This window comes from Martes martes (assembly GCF_963455335.1).
Source record: "Martes martes genome assembly, chromosome: 18".
NCBI lineage: Eukaryota > Metazoa > Chordata > Mammalia > Carnivora > Mustelidae > Martes > Martes martes.
In genome coordinates, this window is record NC_137906.1 from 32,737,186 (window position 1) to 32,764,078 (window position 26,893).

Below are 26,893 nucleotides of genomic sequence, written 5' to 3' on the forward strand. Positions count from 1 at the left end.
TCTGGAGGGTCCTGGCAAGGCCAGCTGTCCCCTCAAAGAGCAAAACCAAGGGAGGGAATGAGCGAGGAGAAGGGGGCAGCAGAGGCAGAGCCCAGGCTACCCTGGGAATATGCTGGACTACTGGACTAGGTCTGGGGAGGCCTCGTGATTTCAGCTAGAAGTGAGGCTCGAGGCCTCGTGACTTGTCCCAGAGGCCTGCCCACTAAAGGGCTCCTCATTCGCTGGGCTCGGGACTGAGCGCAGCTGCACTTGGGGCCCGCAGCTTTGCTATCATCTACTGTGAAGTGCTCAAACCTTGGCTTTTTTGTGAAAAATGGCCCTAAAAAGAAAAACCTGGCCGGAGCTGGAGCCAGGCAGGAGGGCACACCCTCCTCCCCCTCCGCCAGCCCCGCTTCCTCTCTCCTTCCATTCCCTGCCAGGCGTCCCCCAATCTCCTCCCCGCCACTCCTGTCCTAGGGACCCGGACGCAGGCAGTAGCACACCCAGAGGCTGACGGCATAGAGTGTGCCTGGATGCCCCTGGCCACCCCATCACACCCCTCCTGTGCGTCCTCCTGCCTCGAGCGGCCTCTGAGCAGGAGACGCCGGCTCCCACGCCTGCACGGAAAAGGTCTGTGGTCAGCACAAACAGATTCATCTGCCGGGGCTTTGTACCCTTGCTAAGCAGCAGCGGGAGTGTCCGTGTCTCATGCGGGAAAGCACGGAGCAGGACAGTGTTTCAGGCCCGGCGAGCACGTGAGGAAGGCTCTCGGGATCTGCTGGGAGCCAGGGTGCTCTGGCAGCTGCTCGTCCCCGCACGGCCCCCCTAGGCCGCACCTCCACACCATGCTCTAGGCCCGCCACTCTACAGGCCCCCGGCAATCTCCCCTGGATGGGCACATCCCACCACGTGCCCGAGACTGCTGCCAAACCCCAGGCCTCCCCTGCTTCGAGACCCAGCATGCGAGGGGGAACCGAGTGCTCCTCTCAACACTGCATCCTGTGGTCACTTTCTGAGGGAGGTCCCCATCTTCTAGATGGCTTGAACAACTCCCAGCCTTCTCCCCACCCATCAAAAATCCTGTCATCTTCCCGCTCACTATGTCCCTCCTCCTCCCTGCCAAGGCCCAGGCCCGCGACAAGTGCTAACCTCCTATCCCCTGCTCCCCGGCAGGGCCGCTCGGAGGCCTCCCTCTCGGCACTCACCCCCGTGCCCTTGCTCAGTCTCGGTTTCCCACTTCCTGACCCCTGAAGGCCCAGCTCCCAGGCTTGGCTGCAAAGCCACCCACACCCGGGCTCCAGCCCACCTTCCAGGCTGCTCCCTGGGCTTCCCTGTGGCCCAGGCCCCGCAGCTGACCCTGCTGTCCCACCACTTCTGCACGTCACAGGCTGGGCTACTTTAAGCAAGTTCAACTGTACCTCATGGAAACAACAATTTGGAGGCAGGTGTCCTTTAAGGAGTAGGGGTGGCCCTTCCGACCCAGCCACCCAGCAGCTAACACCCGAGAGTGAATACGGAATGGGGACAGGGTCTACCACCCCCTCCCGCAGCCTTGCTGCCGCCCGTGCAGTATCTGGAGAGGACCCGGGGACTCTGGTAGTAAAAAGGGAGCATTTTACATGCAATGGGGCCGCTGTAAGCAGGCCAAGGCCCTCCTCTACTGCCCAGACAGACAGGGCCGTCTGCACTGGGCTGGACCTCCCAGGAGGCAGGATGTCTTCCTAAGGGGTTTTCGAGGCTAACTCTGTTCATGACTTTCACCTCAGAACCCAATTCCTGTCTGAGACGCGATGCCAGCACACTCACCTGTTATTCCCACCTCCTGTCCCTTCTCTTTGGTGAAATCCTACCCTGGGACCTCCCAGCACGTCCCTGGGCCATCTGCATCCCGCGTTCCAGACCCCACCCCGCCATGCCCCTCACACTGAGGGCTGCTCGCTCCCGGGGCGACATGCCCGCATGGTTTACGGTTTCTCTGGGCTGCAGGGGAGCTCCTGAGCACAGGGTCCTCGTCTGCTGCTCCCCTGCCCAGAACCGTGCCCGTGGTGGGTGAGCGGGGTGTGAAGGCCCCGTCTGGCAACGGACTCACCCACCTATGTGTGGGTCCAGAGGCACTTTCCCGAGGAGCGGGATCTTCAGATCCTGACACATGACCTCCGCACCCCCCGTTGTTGGGGGGAATATCTGAGATTCTTTCTGTGAGGCAAGTCAAAAGGGGAGGAATGAGGATTTTGTTTCAGAGTCATTAAATATGAACCACATTTTAAAACAACTTAGAAAAAAAATGGCTGTTTGAATGTGAAACATTAACCACCAGAAGAAATTTCATTAAATCAGCAATAGAGATTTTTGTGATTCCACTTCCCCAAATGACGGGGAAAAGCAGAAACAGTGTCCCAGAGACCCCCTTCTAGGCTTCCCTTCTCCACGGAGGAAGGGACCCATCGGCCGAACCCCAGGTGGCCGCGCCCCCCACCTTGCACTTGGGGCAGACGAAGACGCTCATGTTCTCCACCACTCCGATGATGGGCACCTTCACCTTGTGGCAGAAGTTGATCTCTTTCCGGACATCCTGGAGGGACACCTCCTGTCAAGGTTCAAAAGACCGTTTGCTTCAAAGTCAAAGTGGAAGAAAGAACGTTTGTATGGTTGCAGGGATGCCTGGTGAGATGCACTCGGTTCCCCATAAAGCCTCCGAGACTAATTCAGCAAGTATCTCTCTAGTCCCAACCATGTGCTGAGCCCTATCCTAGGGGCTATTTCCCCCCAAACCCTAAGAGGATAAACGTGAACGGCCAGATAGCAAACTTACAATTAATGCACAGAAAAGTGACCTTTTACAATATCCCCATGTTCTATTTTCTCATCAATATACTACACTGAGCCAAACTGTGCAGTATTTTCTAGACGGGGGGATAGGAAAATACGGCCTGTGGGCCCAGTCTGGACGTCTGTTTTTATTTTTGTTCAGACTTAGTTATGAGAGCAGAAAGAGAGTGGGGCGGGGGGTGGCGGGATGCGTGAGGGGGAGAAACTCAAGCAGACTCCACACCGAGATGGACCCTGACCCGGGCCTGGATCTTATGACCTGAACCAAAACCTAGAGTTGGGCGCTTAGCTAGAGGAGCCCTTACTTTTTTTTTCCTAAATAAACTTCTGGACACAGCCACGCCCATTCCTCTGTATGTCATCAGGGCCTGCTTTTGTCCTATAGTGGTACAAGGGAGTGTTTGGGACAGAGGCCATGTGGTTCACAAAGGGTAAAATACTTACTGTCTGGCTGTTTATTGAAAAAGTTTGCTAACCTCTGATCTAGACTATTATAAACACAAACAACTTTATGGACAAGAAGAAAAATAAGGAATATTCCCATATTTAGATAAAATTCACCTCTGAACTCTAAAAGCTCCTTTTACAGTGCTAAGTAGTGTAGCCTCCTGGCTTGGAATCTTCTCTACTCCCCCTCGGAGTCACAGACACACTAGTCCTAGCTTGCTGTTGTCAAGTTACTGGGCTCCCAAAGGTTCAAGGCTTCAAGCCGCCTCTTTCTCCTACAGCACACATTTGGTTCTCAGTCCCTTTGAGGTGGAGGTACAGACAAAAAGGCATTTAGCTAGAAAATAAGCTGGTTTCAACTGGTCATAGCAACTCTGCAGTTCTCTCCTTAGTGGTCCTATAAGTAAAGGGCCTGCTTTGTCAAAAAGGACCCCCAAGAGAGAGCCGCCTGCCTATGCCCGCAGCCAGGAAGGACTCTGAGAAGGTGGGTGACCCTACTGTTAAGTCACACTCTCCAGAGAAGTTCCACACAAAGAGGACACAAATGCGAAGAGTCTTCCCACGGCTTCCTGGAGAAGGGCCAGCACCTGTTCAGTCTGTTTCCCTCCTGACCCCAAGGGGAACGTCATGCTTGGTTTCACAATAAATGTGGCTCTGGAGAGGCCATCTTTGTACCAACTGCATTGTCGTCGTTTCTTAACAGATGATTCTAGAGTGGTTCTACGTTCACAGCAAAACCGAGCAGGAAGAGTTCCCGTGTGCCCCTTGCCCCCACACCCATAGACCTCCCCACGAGCGACATCCCACATCACAGTGCTCCGTTCCAGATAGACTGTCTTCCTTCCAGATAACCTGACTGGGACCCGCCCGTGACCACACTGCTGGTCTAGAATGTGGCCCAAACACTCGGTAAAAGTTCAAAACCATTGTTAAGTACATCTTCACTACCACCCGCTGGGCCAGGTGCTCCCCACCTCTCGCCACTTACGTGGTGTCCTGCCCTTCCATGTGACCCCAAAGCCCTCTCCACAGGGCACCAGAGTGCGGTCACACACACATCCTGTGCCAGCACTCGCTGACCCGGGCACCTTCACGTGGCTCCTGGTGTCTGTCACACGTTGCTGGAGCGCAGTGTGTGCCTTGCGTCCAGCACCCACCTTCCTCTGTGAGCTGCACAAGGAGGCACAGGGGGCCGTGAGGGAGGGCCGGCCTGTTTCTCCCCTGGTGCCTGGCACGCTGTGGTCGGTGAAGGTCTGGTGAAGCCCGAGGGTGGGACGGACTGACCCACAGACAGACTAAAGCCTCCCTTGCCTTTTTTTTTCTTAGAAGTGGAGAAGAGTATCATGAAAAGAAGAACCAATTGAATGGAACAATCTATTACTTTCTTGGCAACGACAATAAAGCCTGTTGCAGACCTGACCGCGTTCGTTCACTGCTGGATTCACTCCAGAGGACACCCCTGCGCTCTCCTCAGGCTGGGTGCAGCACGGCCTCCAGGTGACTGGGGCGGGCGTTGCTGGAGAAGGGGCCAGGGCCACAGCGGCTTCTCCAGAAATCGGTCTATACTCCAGGCCGGCTCTACGGGAAGCCGGGCAAGGTGCACGAAGCAGCACGCAGGCTGTGGGGACTGCTGCGTGAGCACAGTCAGGGTGACATGACCTCGAGGGACAAGCCGGATTCTAAAGGCACCAGGGGTCTCGCCAGCTTTGTGAGGGAAACGGGAAAGGCCACTGTGAGCCACTGTGGCTTTCTGTGGAACTGTGGAATGCTTATTTGTGAACAGCAAATGCCTGGGTCCCAGATACAGCTTCTAACCAAGTTTCTGGAGGTCCACACTGAGGGCTGCTGGAGCGTCACGTTCTGGGGAGCTGCTCTGGGAAACGGGTCCCGGGGTCATGCCAGAGACAAACCATAGACGCGGCAGAGTCCGGCGCCAGCACCCCCGGGGGGCCCGCTCACCTGAGGGGTGGTGATGATCACGGCCCCGTCGAGGTGCGCCGCCGACAGGTACTGCACGGCCGACAGGTGTTCATCCGACGTGCCGGGAGGGGTGTCCACGATGAGGTAGTCCACCTCTCCCCAGTCCACATCACGGAGGAACTGCTTGATCATGCCTGCAGAGAGCGTGCCACAGAGCCGCTGAGGCCTCTTCTTTCTCTTCTCCGTACCTGCAGCCCCTCAGGCACTTTGGGATTCTCATGGGCCCCTGGCCTGTGCTGTCTGTCAGCGGCGGCTGCGACCGGGGCCGGGGGGCGGGGAGCAGTGGGGGGCACTGGCACCCAGACGGTAGAGGCAGGGGTGCGGCCAGCATCCTGCAGCCTGGAGCGCAGTCCTGCCCTCCCCTAACCAAGGACTGCCTGGCCCCCAACAGCAACGGTGCCAAGGCCGAGCAACCCTGCCCGCTGAAGGCCACTCCTGCCTGCTTCCCTTAAGCCTCCAGCCCAACCTCCCTGCTAGTTACCTCACACGTTTCCTGCACGCGAAATACTGTGAAACCACAGTAAAACAGCCCGAGAGTTACCTAGCCTTCAAAGATGGAAAGACTCGTCATAGATGTTACAAATGATAAAGTCTGTTAGCTCCCTTTCTATTTCTATTAACTCTCTCCAGCCAGTGCAGAGGCAGCCGGATGCTTCACCGCGATGCTCCGGAAAGCCCGGCAGAGGACCGTTGCCACCGTGACGGGAGATGGTGCAAAGGAAACCTAAAGCAGTTCTGCTCTCGGAAGACCGTGCTCACAGAGAGAAAGCAGAGGGGCAAACCATTTTTCTTAGGTCCCCTCCAGATGACGGCGTCGTCAGGACTGCTGAGCAGGAAACCGACCGACATCACCCCCAGGTTGTCTTCCACGAACTGGAGAGGATGAAGCAGAGAACACTTAAAACCACAGCACAGGGCACTTCCTTGTCGTTTATGGGAGCTCAGACTGAAAAAGCCATTTTGAGAACAAAATGACCCTGGGATCTCTGGGTCTATTCATTTTTTGATTCCACAAATCATTGTGGGGGAAGAAGGGCTACCATCCTGGGGGACCTGCACGAGGTGCCCTGGGGCCACGTGCGACAGTGCAGGAAGCGCGGCCCAAGCATGTCCTGGGGTGCCCCGGCCTAGGCTGGCAAACTGTGGCCAAACCTGGGGCCTAGCCTGGCCCGCCTCCGCGTTTCCTATAACGTTTTATTGGAATACAGCCACTCATTGGTTCACCTACGATGACTTTCCCACTGTATTGGGATAGCATGTGGCCCGTAACAGTGAAAATACGTACTGTCTGACCCTTTATAGAAACACTTTGCCAATCCCTGATCTTACCTGCGTTCCCTGAGTCTAGAAGAGTGGCCCAGTCAATACTTGCTGACAGACAAACAGCTGGGCTGAGGACCGTGCTGCTAGCCCAAACTGTGTCCGTTCTGAACACGTGGCCCAGGGCACACTGCCTGGCAAATAAGCCAAAGATGTGAAAACTCACCACTGGAGACCAGCCCGAGCCGCTCTGGTGAACCTGCAGGGACACGAACACCGACGTTCGCTGGTAAGAAATGAGGCACCGTGGACATGGTTCTGACACACACAGATTTACGCGGTAGGAAGACGATTTTATAAAGCACAGTTCATCGTTTTAAATGCCACTACTCAATTCTGACTTGAGAGTCAGCAGCTGGGGGTGAGGCAGTGGGTAACAGAAGCTGTGTTTCCTACCCCCGACCCCCACGCCTCGGGCTGGGTTTTTCTGAAATGCTTAGATGAGTCCAGGCAGGGAAGCAAGCTTGGCCGAACTCACACAGAATCTGGGGTGTAACGTGTGTTATAAGCGGGACAGGAATCAAGTTGGGGTTGCTGAGCAAACGGGGCCAGGCCGCCTCGGTGCACATCTGGGAGGGAAAGGTTGGCTGCCCCGCCTGTGGCCGGAGCGTCTGCGCCGGTCGGCTGCACCTCCTGGGGGGAGGGGGCCAACAGGAAGTTCACGGGGGCCCCCTCGAGATTCAGATGCTCTCCTTCCAGTAGGTGCTCGGTAATAGCCGGCATCCCGCCCCACACTGCCTCCTCATACTGAGACTAGAACTGACTCAAATGCCAAGTACACATTGGTCTTAGCATGTGGGCCTTACAGCAACCCCAGAGCCGAAACAGAACCCGTTTTCTTTACTTTTCTCAACAGCCCTACAGAAGCCTGATTCACATACTACACCAGTCTCCCGTTCAAAGCATACACATCCGTGGCTTTCAGGCTATTGCCAGAGCTGGGCACCCACCACCAGTCGGCTGGAGAACGTTGTCATCACTCCAGGAAGCTACCCTATGCCCCATGACGGTCATGCCCCATGACGGTCATGCCCAATCCTTCCACATGCCCCCCGCCACCCCCATCCTAGGTGACCCCCATCTCCACTCCGTGTCCACAGATGTGCCTGCTCTGGACACCACACGGAAATGCAACTCTAGAACATGTTGTCTTGGGTGCCCGGCTTTAAAGTCTTCTCAATTTTTATGTACTTTGCAAATTCCAGTACAGTTAACGTGCAACGCTGCCTCCATCTCGGAAGGACGTCACAGTGATGCAACGCCTGCACGCTGAGTCCACGCTCATCACCCCAGCGGTGCGCTGAGTCCTCGGCACCTAGTTCACCCAACTCTTAACTTAACAGCCACCCTTCATGCCTATGGAAACTCATTCCCCACAGGGGCAGGCCTGAAAGACGGATAAATGAAACGAGCCGTAGTGCAGGAGAACAAAACGGCCAAACTTCTGCTCTCTCGCACTGTGCGAACCGTCAGTGCTGACAGAAGCCTCGTGGATGGCGCGGTGGGTGCCCGGACCCCGCAGGCCACCAAGCGCAGCCGTGCAGTGGGTGCGTGGGCAGATGTGCGCCCTGCAGCTCGGCCTCCACCCCGGATGGCCTCACGCCCTTCCCAGCACCCTGGGCAGCATATCCCAAGCCCCGAGCAGAGTCCACAGGCCCAGTCTGTCTGCTTCTGCCTCCTGTCCCCTCCCTTTGTCCCTCTGCCACTAGTCACTGTGTGGAGGATACACCTGCTTCAGCCATCCTGTACTCGCTCTCGTGGCCCAGAAGGCTCTTCGCCCACTCTCCACAGCAGGGTGCCCTTGACTGCACCTTTACTCGACCCATCCCCTTACCCAGCCTTCATTTTCTACTATCTATCAACTGCCCCCTCCCCCGAGGGCCGGGGGCTTCATTTGCCTCGTTCACCACTGTACCCCAACCCAGCAGGGTCCGGCAATCACATCAAGAATGAACCCGTCTGACACCCTGGGAACATCCTAGCCCCCCAGCCCCGTTTCAGTGTTTCCAGAACAGCTTCTTGCCACGCAGGACAGGAGGGGGTGGCCAGCACCTGTGTGGACTGCTGTGGTGCTGCAGCCCTGTCCCCACCCCACGTCACTCTGCCACTCACGGTCTCAGTTCCCCAGGGGTGACAACAAGGGCAAAAACATTCCCTCGTTTCCAGAGTACAGACACCTGGCAGGGACTGGTCGAGCTTTCCCAGGCACTGCGCCGTCTCTGTGCGCTACTTCCACATTTTACTTGCTGTTTCCCTTCCCCTCTGAGAAGGCACTGAAACTGCGGGTTCTCAAATGGTGCAGGCGCACTTGACAGATAGTCCCAGTTCTCCAAGTTCACAGTGGCCGCTGAGGCAGACAGACGGACTGCCAAATGTGCACCTGGGTTCAGCGTGGCCGCGTCAAAATGCACGGCTCTGCCGACCCCTCTGTGTGGGATTACAGTCCGGGGCCACGGCGTGCCCGGAGAATACTTTCCTGCGGTTCCTCCTAGACTTATTACCTGTTCTCCTTCCAAGCCCATTATTTTGGGAATCGACGGCCCACATATATCAATGTCCAGAAGAGCAACCTGGGAAAAAAGAAGAGACCAGAACAGTGATGCAAGTGAACGTACAATATTCCAGATGTGCACCCCATGTCTAGCCTAACTCTGGGGTGATCTTCTGGAGCCGGCGTCAGGTCCCCTAAAGATTCGGGCCCAGCCACCATCCACTTGGCCTTTACCATGGGCCTGAGGGGCGGCTATTGTGATCCCGGCTTTCCAGAAGAGGGAATGGAAGTTGGAGAGGCCCAGGGACTGGTTCAGTAAGCAAGCAGCAGAGCCAGGACCTAGCCCGAGGTCTGGCAACTCCCCTACCAGGGCTTCTTCCATTAGCCCAGGAGGACTAGAGAGGAGGGCCCAAGTGGAAACTCCCACCAAGCTCTGACCGAGCCACACTGTGCTGTGATCCTGAAAGTTAATGATGCCTTAGCCTCAACTTCTAAAATAAGAAGGAAGTCTAGAAAAGCTCTTTGCTAGTGATCTCTGCAACCTTGAATCACTCCTTCTACCCCAAACACCCTGATTTCTTGGTGGTGATAAATGAGAAGGTCTGAGACAGTCTCCAGGAGCCATTTGAAGAGCAGAGTTAATATTCATCTTGAAAGGTCAGATACCAAGCATCCAAAGTGCAGCACATCTGGGTAACTTTTTAACTTGCCCCGAATTGGTTTCTTGCTTCCTGCTTCACTGCCCCCTGCAAACCCCTACCTCCTGCTTCCTCACACCCGTGATCCCGAAGACTGTTCATCCTGAGACAAGCCGCTTGCCTCCCCCGCCCTCTGCTGGACCAGCTGAAGAAAGCACCAGAAAGATGCTGAAGCCGGCAACCTGACTTCGAGGTCGCAGCACGCAAGGCTGGTGTGTGTTAATGATGCACAGACATTCTATCTTGGAGGCTCACGATTCAGGAAACTACACCATTACTATGACCCTAACAGACTTCACAGTACTTTCGGTTTCTAGCCACTCTGTCTCTGTGCTCTTTCTTTCGGGAACAATTTAATGTTTCAAGGAACTAAACTCCCCAAGGGGGTGAGTCTTGAGTGAAATGACTCAGGGAGGGAGGAAACAAATCATGGGCACTCACGCCCGTGGCGGTAACAAAAAAGGCTATGAACGGTCCTGCTATTCAGACCCCTGAAGGGCTCTGTGTCCTGTCCCTTTCAGACTTCCTGTTGAACCTGTCCCTACCTTAATATCCATCCAACTGGACTCCCTTTCTGCTCAGGCCAGAGAACCTGAGCAGAGAAACGTGCCTGAGGAAATCCTACCAGGGCCTCTGGGGAAGGTGCTAGAACCCTGATGAGACAAGCAGACTTTGCCACACCTCTCTCCCAGCCAGAGACTGGTGGAACAGGGTGGTGTCAGGATCCACAACTTTCCCACACCCAGCACACCCAAACTCCCCCTTAAGAAGAGGTCCTGGGAGGTGACTCTTGGCACTCCAAGGCTGTGTCACCTCATACAAATGGCTTCTGTCAAACAAATGTTCAGAAGACCATCAGGCCCCCTCCAGCTCCAAAGTCTACTAGCCCTAGAGATGGGCCTCAAACACTTCAGTCCGGAAGCCCCCAGAGCAGACCTGTTATCTGCAAGGCGTGCTATAGTTCACAAGGCAGGACGACCTCCTGGTCACTCGTGGGAGCTGGTGCCCCTGCCATGGACAAACAGGATGTCAGTGTGCCTGCTCCCCTCACCACAACTCACACATGCCAGGCCCACCTGGGAACCCAGGAGGCGGTTCCCAATTCTGCTCCCTCTTGGCTCATGCCCTTTGCTAGCGAGCTGCTGGACACCTGCCTGCCTTGAGCAGAAGAGCCCTGCGCAGAGGCAGGGATGAGCTTCCACCGGACAACAGACGGGAAAGGGACCAGGAGATTCCCTCCTGAATTTAGGCAAGGAAGAAATGTGTGCTAACTGAGAGTGATCCGCCAGACCCAGAGTCTACTGTCTCTCTCTATCCCGCACCCTCTGGAGACAGGGCCGTTCCCAGTCACGAGTGGGATCTTGGAGGAAATACACTTTTCTTGGTGTGGACTTTTTTTTTTTTTTGTAAGCCAGCACCACATAAACAAATCCAGCTTCTCTAGTCTGATTTCCGCCCTGGACGGTGCGTTTTCCTTCACTTGCCAAGTCCAGGCAACTACGTCACAACAGAATTATATAAAAGCACAATTTTACATAAACAGCTCTCTATTTCCAAGGGGTTACTTGCTTCTGGCCTGGTTAAAGCCCATTTTCAGAGGGCTGCTTAAGGAAAAAAACAAACAAACAGAGGAGTATAGGGGAAGGGAAGGAAAAATGAGTTAAGATGAAATCAGAGAGGGAGACTCGTAACTCTAGGAAACAAAGTGAAGGTTGCTGGAGGGCAGTCGGGTGGGGGGATGTACCTGGGCGATGGGGATTAAGGAAGACACTACATGTCACGAGCACTGGGTGTTGGAGGCAATTGATGACTCACTAAATTCTACCCTGAAACTAGTAATACGCTATGTTAATTTGTTGATTTTAAATTTTAAAAAAATTAATGCACACACAAAATAAAATATGCCTGACAGCTTCTAAAAGCAAAGAACACTCTGGATGGTATGGATACTGTCTCAGAGAAATAATCAGTTTTTGGCCAACCAACTGGCCAATACACATTTGACCCTCAAATGTCAGGAGACTGTTAGCAGAGTAGATCAGTCAGTGAGCCTGCACCTGCTCAGCACTGTAGTGGCGGGGGGGGGGGGGGGGGCACAAGCCCGGCACTAAAGCTGAAATAATCACCCTGCTTTTCACCTGCTGCTTTACCCAGTTAGTGGGTAAAGGAATGACGACTGCTATCACAGACATTTACTGAACACTTACTATGCAGAAGATATCAGACCCCGGCCTCATTTGTCCCTGGCACTTGTTACACCCACGGCCCTCATCTGGGCCCTCATGGCTGCTCACAGAGACATGAACACCATCTCCCACCTGGCTTCCTGTCCCCTCTAATGACACCCAATCACACACTCGGCTGATGGTCATTGCGAGGCTCCTCAAGCAATGCTCCAATCCTGCCTCTCTGCTTTCCAGATGTCTTAGCAAGTCCTTCAAAGCCTCCCCAGTCTGGCTCAGCCTCCTCCTCAGCCCCCCTTCACCGGAGAAGCCCCACCAGACTGCCTGCCACAAACACTTTCCATCCGTCCCCACCACAGGCCAGAGGCTGCCTTCTCTAAGCCCAGGGGACCCTCCCAGGCTTCCTTCCCTTGTCCCAAATCCCTAGAGCACATCTTGGAGGGTGGATGCCAGATTTCAGAGAAGCCCACCTCAGCCACGGGCAGGCCAGCATTCTCAAATGCTCAGAACAGAAATGAGGAATAAGGGAGAATTCAGAGCCTGGGTGCGTGAGCGGAACGCCGAGCATGACAGGTCACCAAGTCCAGCCTCTTCCCTCCCGAGAAGGCTGGGCCTTGCCCAAGGTTTCAGTCTCGCTCCAAAGACGCACTACCCCAGCCGGCACCAGTGTTTCTGGTGCTACCAACCAAACCAGGGGCCGGTGAACTACAACCTGGGGGCCAAACTCAGCCTGGTACCTGTTTTTGTTCAGCCCACAAGGTAAGAATGGTTATTACATTTTTAGAAGGCTGGGGCGGGGGGTTGGAAATTTTAAAAAGTCTATTTCGTGATGTAAAAATTATGTGAAATTCAAACATCAGTGACAGTAAAATTGCGATAGAACACAGCCAAGTTTGTTTACAGACTGCCTATGGCTGCTTTCCTGTTTGAGGGCAGGACTGAACAGTTGCCATAGAAACCGTAGGGCCAACAAAACCTAAATTATTCACCATCTGGCTCTTCACACAAGAGGTGTGCCCAACCCTGAAGCAAATTCTAATTTCTTAATTCAGCTATTTGAAAACCGTATTCCTAGAGTCCTCGGATACTGGCGTAGGGTCTCAGAGGCCTGCGTGTCCTGAGCACAGTTCAGAATGGTGGGTGAGAGCCTCTGTGTGCTGTAGCTGGCTTTTTTGTGAAGAAATATCAAGCCTTATGTCAAGATCTTATGGTGTTATTTCCTACTTACGTGCAGTAGTTTATTTACTATAGGTATACAACACTGAAATTTATCCAGCTTTTAGAGTTTTAAAATATAAAGGGCAACGTGTGGCAGTTGTGAAATTCCAACACTAGGCTAAATGTACCTTTACAGTCCCTTTTAGCACCTTTTTTTGTTTTTTTAAAGTCAAACAACAGTGAAAGGCCGTTTATCAGTTAGAAAAGAAATCTAAACCTCAGCCTTCGTATATAAAAATAACTCAATGTTCAAAATGCATGAAAAGCAAACGAACACTCAGGAATAAGTCAGTGTATGAAGAAGGCATGATGACCATGGGAAGAACTGAAATGGGAAGAAACAGCTTTCAACGTGAAAAAAAAACCACAACTGTTCTCCTAACTCCTCTGCAGGTCCTGAACAGTGTCCTGCGACGCAACAGGGCAGGTGGCCATCCCCATCTGGAGAGCCCAGACTCTCTAACCCAGGCCACGCGCAGCGCCGGCACCTAAGTCCTCAGCCAGGTCTCTCGTTTCGGGGGTCAACCCACTGGACAGCAGGATTCTAAGAGACATGCACGCTGCTCTAGCAGTTCTGACGTGGAAACATTTTTTCCACCGGAATTTTGAACAAAATTTTATTGTGGAAGAAAAACAAAAATGGAATATGTTCTGTGTTTAAAAAAAAAAAAGAAACCGTAGTATCCATGGTTTTATTAGGTATATCAAGTGGTAATCAACGTGAATACTGGGATCGCTTTTCTAAGGTCTGCAAAATTATCCTGAGTCCCACGAATAACTCAATGTATTTTTAAAATCTCAGGTACTGGAATTTCCAATCGAACTTTGTGGTGAAAAGTTATTTCTTCCTCATCATACCATACCTTTCATTAAAGCTGAAATTCAGAGAGCAGCTGGACTTTTACTGGGCATCTGGAGTTTTCGTGCTCATGTGTGGGCTGGGGTACCAGTAAGTGGCCCAGTTCAGGGGCTGGCAAATGTTTTCTTTCTCAAGAGTCAAAGAGAAAATACACTTGACTTTTGAACAAGGCGGAGGTTAGGGGCAACCCCTGTGCAGCTGAAAATCCGTGTATAACTACTGACTCTACCAAAATTTAACTACTAATAGCTTACCGTTGACCGGAAAGTCTTACAGGTTTAACAGTCGATTAGCACATATTTGTGCATGGGTATTATACACTGTACACTTATACTACAGTAACCTCGAGAAAAAATGTTATTTAGAGAAATCATAAGGAAAAAACATTTATAGTACTATAAAAAAATCCACATATAAATGGAACCATGTGATTCAAACCCATGTTGTTCAAGAATCACCTGTATTTTAGACTTTATGGGCAAAATCAAGGACACTATAAAACAATTCAAAAGCAACTGTTTATAGATGTAAAAATCATTCTTAGCTCATAGACCGTAAAAAGGCAAGACAGGGGCTGAATTTGCCCATAGGCTATAGTTTGCAGACCTCTGGCTTAGAAAGAGGCAGAAAGGGACTGAGAGGAAGTACTCTGAACTTAACAAAACGATCAGCGATGCCAAATGAAATCTACACCTGCTATCCATTGTCACAGCTAGAGAACCTAACGAAACATTTCATCTCACTGCATAGCGGCCACGCGTTTCCTCCTCCTCTCTGCAAGGATCTAGATTCCCAAGAGACCAATTCAATTTAGTCTAAGCAATCAGTTCTCCAGAAATCATCACATCCTCATAGAGGAGCCTCTCCCAGTTTTCCCCCAAGGTCTCACCTGTGTGTTTTCATCCTCTGCTAGGCCATGGGCAAGGTGGGCACTGAATGTGCTTTTTCCAACGCCACCTTTCCCAGATAATACCAAGATTTTGTGTTTCACAGTCTTCATTTTTTCTTTGATTTCTTCTATGGCTGCAAAGAAAGCAAATCAGGTGATTTAGTCCCTGAACTAAATTTCACGTGTCACTTTTTCAATGGACCAGGAGGAGCTAAATCCTTGGGGCCATTTCAAGGGCCTGTGTATGAAATATCACCTAGTCAATGACAATAACAAGCACTACAAAGGAAATAAAGTTATTACCATCTCTGAAATTTTCTTGTTTATTGGTTTATTTGTCTGTCTCTTACTAAAACACAAGTTCCACGAGGATACAGACTGTCTGAAATGTTCACATCAGGAGAGCTTCACACATAGTCCTGGCTCCCAACCTGGGGGCAAAATCCACCTGGGGACACTTTTGATTGTCACAAGGAAGAGGTGCTGCTATTATGTAGTGACCAGAGGCCACTGATGCTGCTAAATGTCTAACAATGCCGGGCGCCTGGGTGGCACAGTAGGTTAAGTGTTCAACTCTTGGTTTCGGCTCTGGTCATGAGATTGAGCCCTGTGTTGGGCTCTGCGCTCTGCTCAGCATGGAGTCTGCTGGAGACTGTCTTCCTGTCCCTCTGCCCCTCCCCCTGCTCGTGTTCTCTCACTCATATAATTCCTAAAAAAAAAAAAAAAAATGCCTAAGAATGCTCAGGACAGCACCCGACCCCAAAAAATTATTCAGATCTAAATGTCCATAGTGCCAAGGTTGTGAGAATCCCTTACAAACAGCAGGAATTTATGAGGACCAGTCACAGTTAATTATCACAGATCATACACTTGCTGTGCATTCAACGTTTCACCTTACTTCAATTCCTTATAATACCACTATGAAGTGACTATTCTACCTGCCCCTTATTTATAAATTTTTTAAAAAAGATTTTATTTATTTGACAAAGGGAGAGACAGTGAGAGAGAGTGCGCGCACACGCGCACACAAGCGGTGGGGGGGGTGGCAGAGGGAGAAGCAGGCTTCCTGCCAAGCAGGGAGCATGATGTGGGGCTTGATCCCAGGACCCTGGGTTAGAAGGATCCCGAGCCGAAGGCAGCTGCTTAACAACTGAGCCACCCAGGAGCCCCTCTCCCTTATTTAAAAAGTAGGTTACAAAGGGCGTCTGACTCTTGGTTTCTGCTCAGCTCAGACAATGATCCCAGGGTCCTAGAATCAAGCCCCAGGTCTGGCTCTGCATTCAGTGGGGCGTCTGCTTGGGATTCTCTTCCTCTCCCTCTCCCCCTCTCCTGTTTGTGAGCATGCTCTCTCTCAAATGAATAAATAAACCTTTAAAAAAAAAAAAAAACCCAAGACGTTGGTTCCAAGCCCAATGTGGGGTTTGAACTCATGACCCTGACATCAAGAGTCACATGCACTATGGACTGAGCCAGCCAGGCACCCCGAACCCCACTTTGGATAAGGGAATGGAGGCTCAGAGACTTTAGGAGTCTTGCTCAAGGTCATACTGTTTGCGGGAACCAGGAATCACACCCGAGTCTCTCTTGGAACTCCTTCACAATTCTCTCAGCCTCATGCCCTTTTTTTTTTTAATTTGACAGACAGAGATCACAAGTAGGCAGAGACGCAGGCAGAAAGAGAGGAAGGGAAGCAGGCTCCCCGCTGAGCAGAGAGCCCCATGCGGGGCTCGATCCCAGGACCCTGAGATCATGACCTGAGCCGAAGGCAGAGGCTTTAACCCACTGAGCAACCCAGGCGTCCCAGCCTCCTGCTTTTTAAGATCCTTTTGGTAAACCCCCAGAGTCTGTCCCACCCTCCGATTTGTCCTTCGTCATACTTATCGCTGCGATGATTTAAGGCTTGCTCACTGGTTTATGGGGGGTCTCCCCTATTAAACTAACATCCACTAGGGCAGCGACCTCTTCTCTCTCATTCACAGCTGTATCCCCAGCACAGAGCACTGTGCCTAGCAGGTGAGGATGTATTTCTGTTAAGTCAACAGGAGAAATGTTCCTTCTCAAAAGGAAAACAATTCCGGGCGCCTGGGTGGCTCAGTGGGTTAAGCCTCTGCCTTCGGCTCAGGTCATGATCTCAGGGTCTTGGAATCGAGCCCCGCATCGGACTCTGCTCGGCGGGGAGCCTGCTTCCCTCCCCGCTCTCTCTGCCTGCTTCTCTGCCTACTTGTGATCTCTGTCTCTCTGTCAAATAAATAAAATCTAAAAAAAAAAGAAAAGAAAAAAAGAAAAAGACAATTCTGCCCAATAAGCCAGAGCAACCCCCAGTTCAAAGCCTATAACCTATTCCCTAGGACGCCGCCTTCCACCCGACCACTTACTACTGCTGTCACTCAAACCTCTGGCCCCACCCCTTCCCTCCCGCCCCTAGACCCGCTTACCTTTGAGACACGCCCTCCCTTAGACTGGCAGGTCAGTCCCCGGTCCTTCAGGCTCCGCCCCATCCCACGACTTCCCTCTACTCTTCTGGACGTCTCCACAGCCCGCCTCCTCTAGGCCCACCCCTCTCCGGGTCCCACCTCTTCCGGGCTGACGCCCTTCACTTCCGGTTCAGGCCTTGCCCCTTCCTTACCTGGGTCGGGAGCGGCGCCGGCTCCGGAAGCGCACAGGCGCTGGTTGGGGCAGCCCTGACATGAGGCCCCTCGGCCCGCCTGGGCGCTGCTGGTCCCGGGACAGCCTGCGCGGGCACAAGGTCACAGTTAGAGTGGCGCCTGTCCCTTCAGCCTCTCCACCCACGCCCCTTCCGCGCGCTCACCCTGAGGCACCTCCTCCATTCGGCTGCCTTCGAGGTCTACGCGGTCACCGGAACACGCGTTACGTATTTCCGTCTCCCCGCGCCCAATCTGACTCTTCAGCCGCGCGAAGTAAGTCTCGGAAAGAGGGCTTTGCTCACGCGCGGACCTTGCGCCCGGTGCTTGGGGCTGGTCTTTTCCTTTAAAGCCGAGCTGTGGAGATCTTTCGTCAATTATTCAGTATATAGCTCCTAGGAACAAAGGCATTATCCTACGTGACCTCGGTGCTCTTTCATACCCAGGCAATCGGATACTGATGCAAAACTATTAGCTACCGTGCACTTTATATTCAAACGTACTCAATTGTCCCAAAGAAGACCCCCCCCCCAATCCTGGATCCCGTCAAAAGTCGCACCTGCCGTTGGTCCTCAAGCTCTTAGTTCAGAACAGTCCTCCTCTCCTGCCCCCTTGCCATTTTCTGTCTTTGAGGACATGAATGAATTTGGATACAGTCCAGGCCATTCGCCTTATAGGATACCCACTCCAGGATCTTGTTTTGTCCGATCCCCGCCCCCGCCACGATTAGACTCCGGTTAAAAGGTTTTGGCAGAAGGCCCCTGAGTAATGTGAACAACTGTGGTGTCACAGCGAGAGGCACAGAGTGACAGCGGGTCCCGCTGTTGGTAAGGTGAGGGCTTGGCCACTTGGGGAAGGCGGTGTCCGCCCGCCCTGCCTCTCCAGCGAGCGGTACCCTTTTCCGTCTGTAATGAATAAGGATTCTGAGATGAGATTCGTGGAGGTCATGCGAGTATCCTGTTCATCAACCTTGCCCTTAGCGGTTTTAGCACTGTTCTTGCCTGAACCCGTTCTAGCGGTGTTCCCAAACTTGTGCCTTTGGGTGAAAAAACAGAGGATCCAAGTGTCTGAACTCCTTTCCTCAGGTCACACCGCTGCGAGCGAGGGAGCCAGAGGGATGAACCTGGGCCGTGGGGCTTGTGAGCCTGCCCGGTCACCCATAACACACAGTGACAGGTGCCTCCGTACGAGCTGCTGGTGCCACCAAACTGCCCTGATTCCTGTCGTCCTGGCGCCCAGCCTGGCCGCCACAGTGGATAATGAAGCAGGTAATTAGTTGTATAAAAGCTATGACATCAGACAACAGGGGTGTTAGGGAAGAAGTCCTTAAAGGGTGGTGGTGGGGGTGACGAGTGGTGTTTCAGACGGAACGAACCACACAAACAAGCCCAGAGGTCAGACAGAAAGTCCCCTGTTAGGCCGGGACTGTTGTGATCTGCAGTTTGCAGGTAGGAAGACAGGGTCACTGGGAAGGGACTTGCCCAAGGTCTCAGAGCCGGTAAGCAGCACAGCTGGGAGGCCAGAAAAATCTGTTGTGGGGCCTGGGCTTTTGACCACTGTGCCACACACCGCGAGGCAGGATGCAAACTGTTCTCCTTTCACTGAACAAAGTGAGGCTCAGAGACGTTAAGTGGCTTACCCAGGAGCTTGCAGCCAGAAGATTCCACCAAACTCTTGAGACCGCAGGCTTTTTTTCCCCACTCAGCCACAAAGCAGAGGCCCAAGGCCGGCCCGCTTCTGATCTTCCTTACTGATGTCCCCTAAAACACTTCGGGCACGATGCTTCCAGCTGTCTTCAGCAGCCCTGCGAGCTCTCATTACCTAGGGGCCCTCCCACTCAGCCAGTTTCTCTGCTCCAAGGCAGGGAAGAAAGGTCTTCCACTCCTCAGTCCCTCCCTCCTGGCTCCTCCCCATAAGGCTGTAAAAACCATCACGTTCCACACTAGAAAGTAAAATCAAGTAAACCTCCTCTCCGCTTTGCTCCAGATCTCTGTCCTGCGGTCCCCAGCCAAACTCCTGTCTCACCGGGGATGGAATTTTCCACCTATGGGAGTGGGAGCCGGAGGGCAGGAGTGAGGCTGCAGAGCAGATTTCCAGGCCCATCCTGACCTTCTGAATCAGAAACTCAGGGGCTGGGCTGGGGAATCCGCTTCTTAACGCTCTCAACAGATAGTAGTTTTATGCACTGAAGTTTGAGAACCACTTCTGAAGAGGAGTACGTCTCGAGACTCTGTCCTTGGCCCGCTTGTCACCCTTTCCACATCCTTCACTCCTTCAGGCCTAACAAACTTCTATCCACAACTCTTTCCTCAAACCACTTCCTCCTTCCGGAGTTCTTATCTCAGAGAATGGTACCCCCGCTCCCCTAAGAACTCAGGTCCAAAATGTAAGCATCAGACTTGCTTCCTTCTCACCATCTCCCTGTATCAGTTAGCACCTGCTGTGTAACAAGTCATAAATACACATGTATGTATGTATATATGTATACACACACACACACACACATATATACTGTGGTTAAAACAAAGGTTTATTATTTCTCATGAGTCTTCTGGTTTTATCTGGGCTCACTAATGTGGCATCGTTCAGGGTGGAACGGAGTAGAAGATTCTCATTCTCAAGTGTGCCTCAGTCTCCCTCCAGGTGACCACTGTCTCTCCACAAAAAATTCAGTGGTCTAGCCCGAGCGCCTTTCCGTGGCGGCTGAACAAGGCTGGGGTCTGGTGCAGGGTCTCTTTCTCACATCATACTGGTCAAAGCAAGTCCCAAGGACAGCCTGGGTTCCAGGGGCAAGGAAACAGAGGCCACATCTAGATGGGCGGAGTGGCAGGCGTGCGTAGAGACGGCAGTAGAGGCTGGCAGTCATTGCTAGAAACTTTCATGATGTCTCCCTCCACGTCCAATCAGGCATCAAGTCCCATGGCCTCACCTGTGTGACGTGATGGTGTAGTTCCCTGACTGTTCCCAGTTTGTCACCCCACTGTGAGCAAGGCCTCTGTTCTACCCCTAGAGTCTGGGCTCAGGCATGTGACTGACTTTGCTTGTGAAATGTTAGCCAAAGTGAGCTAACAAAAAACAGGTCCGAGCCTGCTCTCACTTTCTTCGCTTGCCCCTCTGCCCTCACTATGAGAACACCTCGTGGGCTAGCCTGCAGGTGAGGAGACATACAGGGCCAGGCGGAGCCAACTGGGGTGGTCCCAGCCAAACCCGTCCCAAACCAGGGACCCTGAGACCTGGGAGAGTCCAGAGCCCCCTATCCAGACCCGCAGGTGACCACCAGGTGTGTAATTCCTGAAGAACCATCCAGCCAACACAGACTCAGGAGCTAAACAAACACTTCACTGTGTTAAGCCCCCAAGTTCGGGGCAGCAACAGACAGCCGTCGCTACATGACATCATCGCCCTGTGACCTTCATCCAGACCCTGGTTCTCCTGGGCCTGCAGTGGTTTCTGGGTAGCCCCACTAGGCTATGTGGCCACAACAAGCCTCCCCAAGCCTGCAGAGGCTTGAGGCAGCAGAGATCATTCTTGGCTCCGGCTACCGAACAGGTTCATGGGCAGACATCTGCTCGTCGTTCCTTGGGGATACACACGACGGAGGCCCTACCGTCTCACGTTGCCGTGGTCTGAGCACACGCTCCAGAACTGGAGTGCATGACTTGTACGATGCTTCTTCAACACATCCCCCCCAGAAATGACCCCTATGCGCACACCTTCCATCCAGAGAATCGGTCACACCCAAAAGAGGCATAGGGAGTGCGGTCCCTGGAAGGAGCGGAGACCAGGGAGTGGCGGTACTAGATTGTCTCTCATGGATCCCCAGGGGGCTCCTCTGCTACACGTCTTACGGTCCGTTCCCCTCACAATTCAGATGGGTCATTCTGCTACTCATGCACCTTCCCTGGCTCCCTATGGCCCAAGCTAGCACCAGTCTCGATATGGTTTTCAGTCCAGTTCAACCCCATGACTCGGGTTACCCCTGCCACCCCATTTTTGCTCTGTGCCACTGTGCACGCCGAGCTCGATCTAAAACCGAACAACAGGCTTTTCCTTGGTACCCCAGCCGTTACTCTGCGGCTCACACCAGTCCTTCACCATGACTGTCCTCCCTCTCTGGCCCTCCTCTGGGACAGGTCACCTCTCCGCATCATCCCACAGGAAGCCGGTTCGGGCCCATGGAATCCACGGCCTTCTCCTTTCCTGAACACGGCATGTTCCAGAAGTCTGAGCCCAGTTTTCCGTTTTAGGAACTCAGAAAGTGTGAATGCTGCAAACCTAACCAGAATCAGCATTTGAAAGTCTATTTCTATTTACATCTCCTTTACATTTATTTAGTTTGGGGAGTTTGATAGATTTTAAATTTAAAGTTTTTATTTCGGTCCCCCTGACTGAAGGTGGCGAGGAGGACCGAAACAACAAAGCGAGAGCTAGAAATGTTGTCATTTCAAATGTGGAAAAACTCAGTACGTGCCAAAAGATTTAATTAGCTACGTTTTTAAAAGGTTTTAAAAATAAGTTTGTCAAAGTAGAGACCCAGCAGAAAGCTCCGTGGCTGCCAGGGGTTGGGTTAGGGAGGGAGGAGTAGGCGGAGAGCCTGGGATTTTTAGGGCAGGGCAGCCCTCCCGTGTCAGGTGCGATGGTGAGTACTTGACATTGTGCACGTATCCCGTCTCCCAGAACCTGTACCAGTAAGAAGGAACTCTAACTCACCCTGTGGACCTTAGTTAATAATTACGATTCACTATTATGGTTCACCCATTGTAACAAATGACCCCACCAACGCCAGATGTTAGTAATGGGGGAAATTGCCGGGGGTTGGGGGGGGAGCAGTAGAGAGGGAATATTCTGGAATTCTCTAAGCTTCCTGATAACATTTCTCCATATGCCTAAAACTGCTCTGAAAACAAAAATCTTTTTTTTTTTTTCTTTCTAAGTTTGGTTATACCTCCGATGTGATGAGAGTTTAAATGTGCGTAGAGAGTGCTGGGACACCTGTGCACATACCCCCTGTAGCTTCCTTTCTCAACGTGGGTACATAGTATGATCCCCTGGGGGTCTTAGGCCAGGCACCTGCTCAGGCGGGGAGCCTTGGCATGTGCCCAAAGGGGTTCTGAACCCAGTTTCCAGTGTGGGGTTTCTCCAAACCAGCAAACAGCACCGGGGCACCCACCAGGGGTCCTACAGTTCAGCCGGGTTCCTTGATTCTGATGCTCTTCCCTGGAGATAGCGTTCGAATCCACAGATTAGGGGCTCAGTTTTACAGGACTGGACCCCCCCCCCCGCGGGCGACTTCATGTGTCAGTTGCAATTCCGGGTTGTCACTAGTCCTGACTGCCCGGCTATACTTTGGGGGTTCCAGTGACACACACCCCCCTCCATGGACTGCAGACGCCTGTCGAAGTCTAGATTGTTTTCTGACCGACTGGCTACAGATCAGTTTTCCATGACCTTCTCTCCGTTTGGATTCGATTAATGCTAGAGCGACCCACGGAACTCAGAAAAACTTTGCACTTACCGGATGACTGTTTTTGCTGTAAAGGGAGAGAATTCCGGAACAGCCGGGTGGAAGAGATGCTTAGGGCAAGGTCACGGGGAGAGGGTGCAGGGCTCGCATGCCCGCACTGGGCACGACTCTTCCCAAACTCCCACAGTTCACCAAACCGGAAGCTCTCCAAGCTGTCCTTTTGGATTTTGCGGAGGCTTCATTACACAGCACCATTGATTAAACCATTGGCCGTTGGTGATTGGCTCAACCCCCCCCTCCCCATGGGGGCGGGGGACTGAAAGTTCCAACCCTCCAATCGCAGGGTTGGTTCCCTGGCAACCCAGCCAGGGTCCTAAGCCGAGGCCCTAAAGTCGTGTCATTAACATAACAAACGACCTAAATCGCTCTCTGGACCTTGCCAGGGTTTTAGCTCTGTGTCAATAACGGGGAAGAAAACCAAACGTGTTTATTATAAATCACAGCATCACATCATGTTTTTAAAAACCCTCAGGGTCCTTTTAAATGACTTTGTAGGTCAAATGTAACGTTTTTAGACAATAAAATTGTCTGAAAAATAAAAACTCTTCAGGGTCTGTCGCGATAGCCCTCCAGACTCCCTAGGGTCCCGATGTGTGAGATGCGTGAGGGCAGATGACCCGCGGCTTTACAGCCCGTGTTCTGACGTCGGAGGTCGTGTTCAAATCCTGATTCCAGTTCTCCTGAGCTGAATGCCACTGGGCCAGTGCCTTCTCATCTGTGGCCTCGGTTTGCTCACCTGTATAATGGGGATGATAAAGGCATTTCTCACCTCCACCCCCACCCCATGCGGTTGCTGTGGGCGTAAAACACTGTAATTCATGGAAATCGCGGAGCACAGAACATCCAGAGAGCAACGATCCGATACAGGCTTGGGTTTAGGTAAACTCAAGTGAAATCCTGCCCCCTATTTACGAATGCAGGAACGGAGGCCTAAACGGGGAAAGTTGCGCAAAATCACACGGCGGGTTAGTGGATGAAACAAGACCACCTGGGGCAAGCTGGTTAAACATTTAGATGCCGATTCAGCAGGGCGAGAGCATTTTAAACCCGTGCAGGTGGAGAAAACATGCGCTTTAGAGGTGCCCGCAGTTCCGCCTTTCACCAGTAGGTGGCGCGCTCCCCCCACCAATGATCAAACTGCAGAAAAGCCCGAAAAATTAAGTTTTAAGTGGAGAGAATTTTCTACCTCTTTCCCTGGATCCAGCAAAAACATCTAACAAAGAGCTATCTATATACACTTAACATAAAAACGAGTCAAAAAATAAGGTTCAGATCGATTATATCTAGAGAAGTCTACTCATGTTGGTTAAGCACCAGGATTCTTGGATGCCCAGTGTCTGGGTTCAAATCCCAGTTCCCTGTTTACCAGGCTTGGAGTCTTTTCTTCATGCTTCAGCTTCTTCCTCCGTAAAATAGCAATAATAATATGAACTACCTCAAAGGGTTAGTTGTTGGGGGGATAGAACACGCTGGTGTTCCAGTAGGTGAACAGTCATATCTTATTGTGGCTTTAATTTGCATTTCCCCTGTGTGTAATTATGTTGAACAGCTTTTCATGCGCTTATTTGCCGTTAGCATAGCTTCTTCACCGAAATGTCTGCTCAGATCCTAAGCCCATTTAAAAACATTTCTGGCTGTCTCATATTGCATTTCAAGTGTAGTATAAATTCGGGATGCACGTCCTTCATCAATAAATTATATGTTTGGCAAACATCACCTCCTGGTCTGTGGCTTGTCTTTTCATTCTCTAAAAGCGTGTCTTTTGAAGAGCCGTTCTTAATTCCAATGAGGCTCAGTCTGTCCGTTTTTTTCCCTTACGGGTTGTGTTTTTAGCATCACTTACAGCAATCTTGGCTGAACATAAGGTCACAAAAATTTTCTGTTTCTTTCTAGAATCTTTATACTTTCAGACTTTATGTTTAGGTCTGTGACCCATTTGGAGTTAAATTTTGTATGTAACGTCGATATATACGGTGTCAGGTGTGGGATGCGATTTGCTTTTTTAATACATGGATATCCAGTGGTTCCAGCCGCGTTTGTTGAGAAAACTATCCTTTCTCCACAGAACTAACTTTGTGCCTTTGTTGAAGATCTGTTGGCTGTGAATATATTTCTGGATTCTTTATTCTGCACTGATCTCTCAGAAGGCCATGCTATTCTGTTGATCCTTGTCTGTCTTTGTGCCGATACCGTACTGTAGCTTTCTAATAAGTCTCGAGGTCAGAAAGTCTAAATCCTCCTTCTTTTTGCTTTTCAAAGTTGTTTTTGGCTAGTTTAGGTCCTTGAATTTGCATTTAAATTTTAGATCCAGTTTACTAGTTTCCACCTGAAAAAAAAAAAAAAAAAGAAGAGTAAGAGCCTGCTGGGATTCTCACTGGGGTTTGCTTTGACTCTGACCTTCAGCTGGGGAACAAGTGACCTCTTAGCACTGTTGAGGTTTCCGGTCCACACACGTAAGGTAGCTCTCTATTTAGCTGTTTCTACATTTTGCTCAGCAATACTCTATCGTTCTTCCCCCCCCCCCCATCATCTGTTTCTTTTTGGAAGCTTTCTATTGCGGTGTCTTCAGCTTTGCTGGTTTTTTTTTTTTCTTCTTCATTGTCCCAGTCTGCCTTATCATGGGCTGAATGTTTGTACCCCCATCCCGACCCCCAGTTGGTATGTTGAAGCCTGGACTTCCCCTGGGATGGCGTGGGAGGCGGGCCTTGGGCAGGCGATGAGAGTGGTTGTGAGGCAGGACCTCGTGATGGGATTAGTGCCTCTAGAAGAAGAGACGCGGGAGAGCTCCCTTTCTCTCCGCAAGGAAAGGCCATGTGGGGGCGCAGAGAGAAGGTGAAGGTGGCCGTCTCTCAGCCAGCAAGACAGCCTCACCAGAGCCCGCCACAGGGGCGCCCTGATCTCAGACTTCCAGCCTCCAGAGCTGTGAGAAATACGTTCCTGGGGGCACCTGGGGGGCTCAGTCGCTCAAGCACCTGACTTCAGCTTAGGTCATAATCTCAGGATCCCGGGATCGAGCTCCGCTCAGTGGACAGTCTGCTTGTCTTTCTCCCTCTCCCCCTGCTTGTGTGCTCGCGCGATCTCTCTCTCTCTCTCTCTCTCTCTCAAATAAATAAATAAATAAAATCTAAAAAAAAAAAAAACGTGTCTGCTGTTTATAAGCGCCCCAGTCTGTGGTACTTTCCGGCAGCGCCGGCTGAATGAAACCACCTATAATCCCATCTTAAGTATTTTTAATCTAGACTTTGTCGTTCCATCTCTCCACATTCGATTCAGGCTTTTGTGTGTGTGTGTGTGTGTGTGTGTGTGTGTGTGTGCACGCGCGCGCACACGCGCATATTTGCCATGTCTCCACTCACTGTGTCCTAAATGTGGTCTAGCTTCTTGAATACATATAATGCGGTTATAATGTTTAAAGTGTCCTTCCCTGCTAATGCTGTCATCTGTGTCATTGCCGGTTTGGTCTTGACTGATGTCTCCCTCTTCCCCCATCATGGTTCATATTTTCCTGTGTCTTTGCCTGCCTGGTAATTTTTGTTAGATGCCAGGCATTGCGAATTTTCCCTTATTGAGCTTGTTTTTTTTGTTTTTGTTTTGTTTTCTCTTTTTACAAGTATTCTTGATCTTTTCTCTGGGGCAGGGCTAAGAGACTAGAAACTTCTTATCTCTTTTGAGATCTGGCTTTTCAGCTTCTCTAGTCGGGACCAGGGAGGCCTTGAGTCCAGGACTAATTTTGCCCTAACACCGAGGCAAAAACCCTTCTGAGTATTTGACTCGATGCTGCCCCAAATTAGTTCATTGTCTACTGTGGTTGGTGGGAGGGAGAGCTGTTCCCAA

The 26,893-nt window shown here is 51.8% G+C and overlaps 1 protein-coding gene across 4 annotated transcripts in view; it reads right to left on the minus strand.

Moving 5' to 3' along the window:
• NUBP1 (NUBP iron-sulfur cluster assembly factor 1, cytosolic) overlaps positions 1–23,208 on the minus strand; it is a 29,541-nt gene extending 6,333 nt beyond the window's left edge. For 2 of the 4 annotated variants that reach the window (XR_013968420.1, XR_013968421.1), the window contains exons 1-10: positions 23,051–23,192; positions 17,703–17,930; positions 17,520–17,624; positions 14,894–15,027; positions 9,057–9,125; positions 6,722–6,754; positions 6,018–6,108; positions 5,215–5,369; positions 2,456–2,566; positions 2,073–2,175 (exon numbers count right to left, since the gene is read on the minus strand). Coding sequence is in view for 2 of the 4 variants with exons in the window: in XM_080830273.1 (XP_080686399.1) it covers positions 2,073–2,175; positions 2,456–2,566; positions 5,215–5,369; positions 6,018–6,108; positions 6,722–6,754; positions 9,057–9,125; positions 14,894–15,027; positions 17,520–17,624; positions 17,703–17,721 (820 nt within the window). In the remaining 2 variants the exon portion in view is untranslated. Of the gene's footprint in view, positions 1–2,072; positions 2,176–2,455; positions 2,567–5,214; positions 5,370–6,017; positions 6,109–6,721; positions 6,755–9,056; positions 9,126–14,893; positions 15,028–17,519; positions 17,625–17,702; positions 17,931–23,050 lie in introns of all 4 variants that reach the window. The other 2 variants (XM_080830273.1, XM_080830272.1) reach the window with 2 other exon arrangements.
• Positions 23,209–26,893: the final 3,685 nt, after the last annotated feature.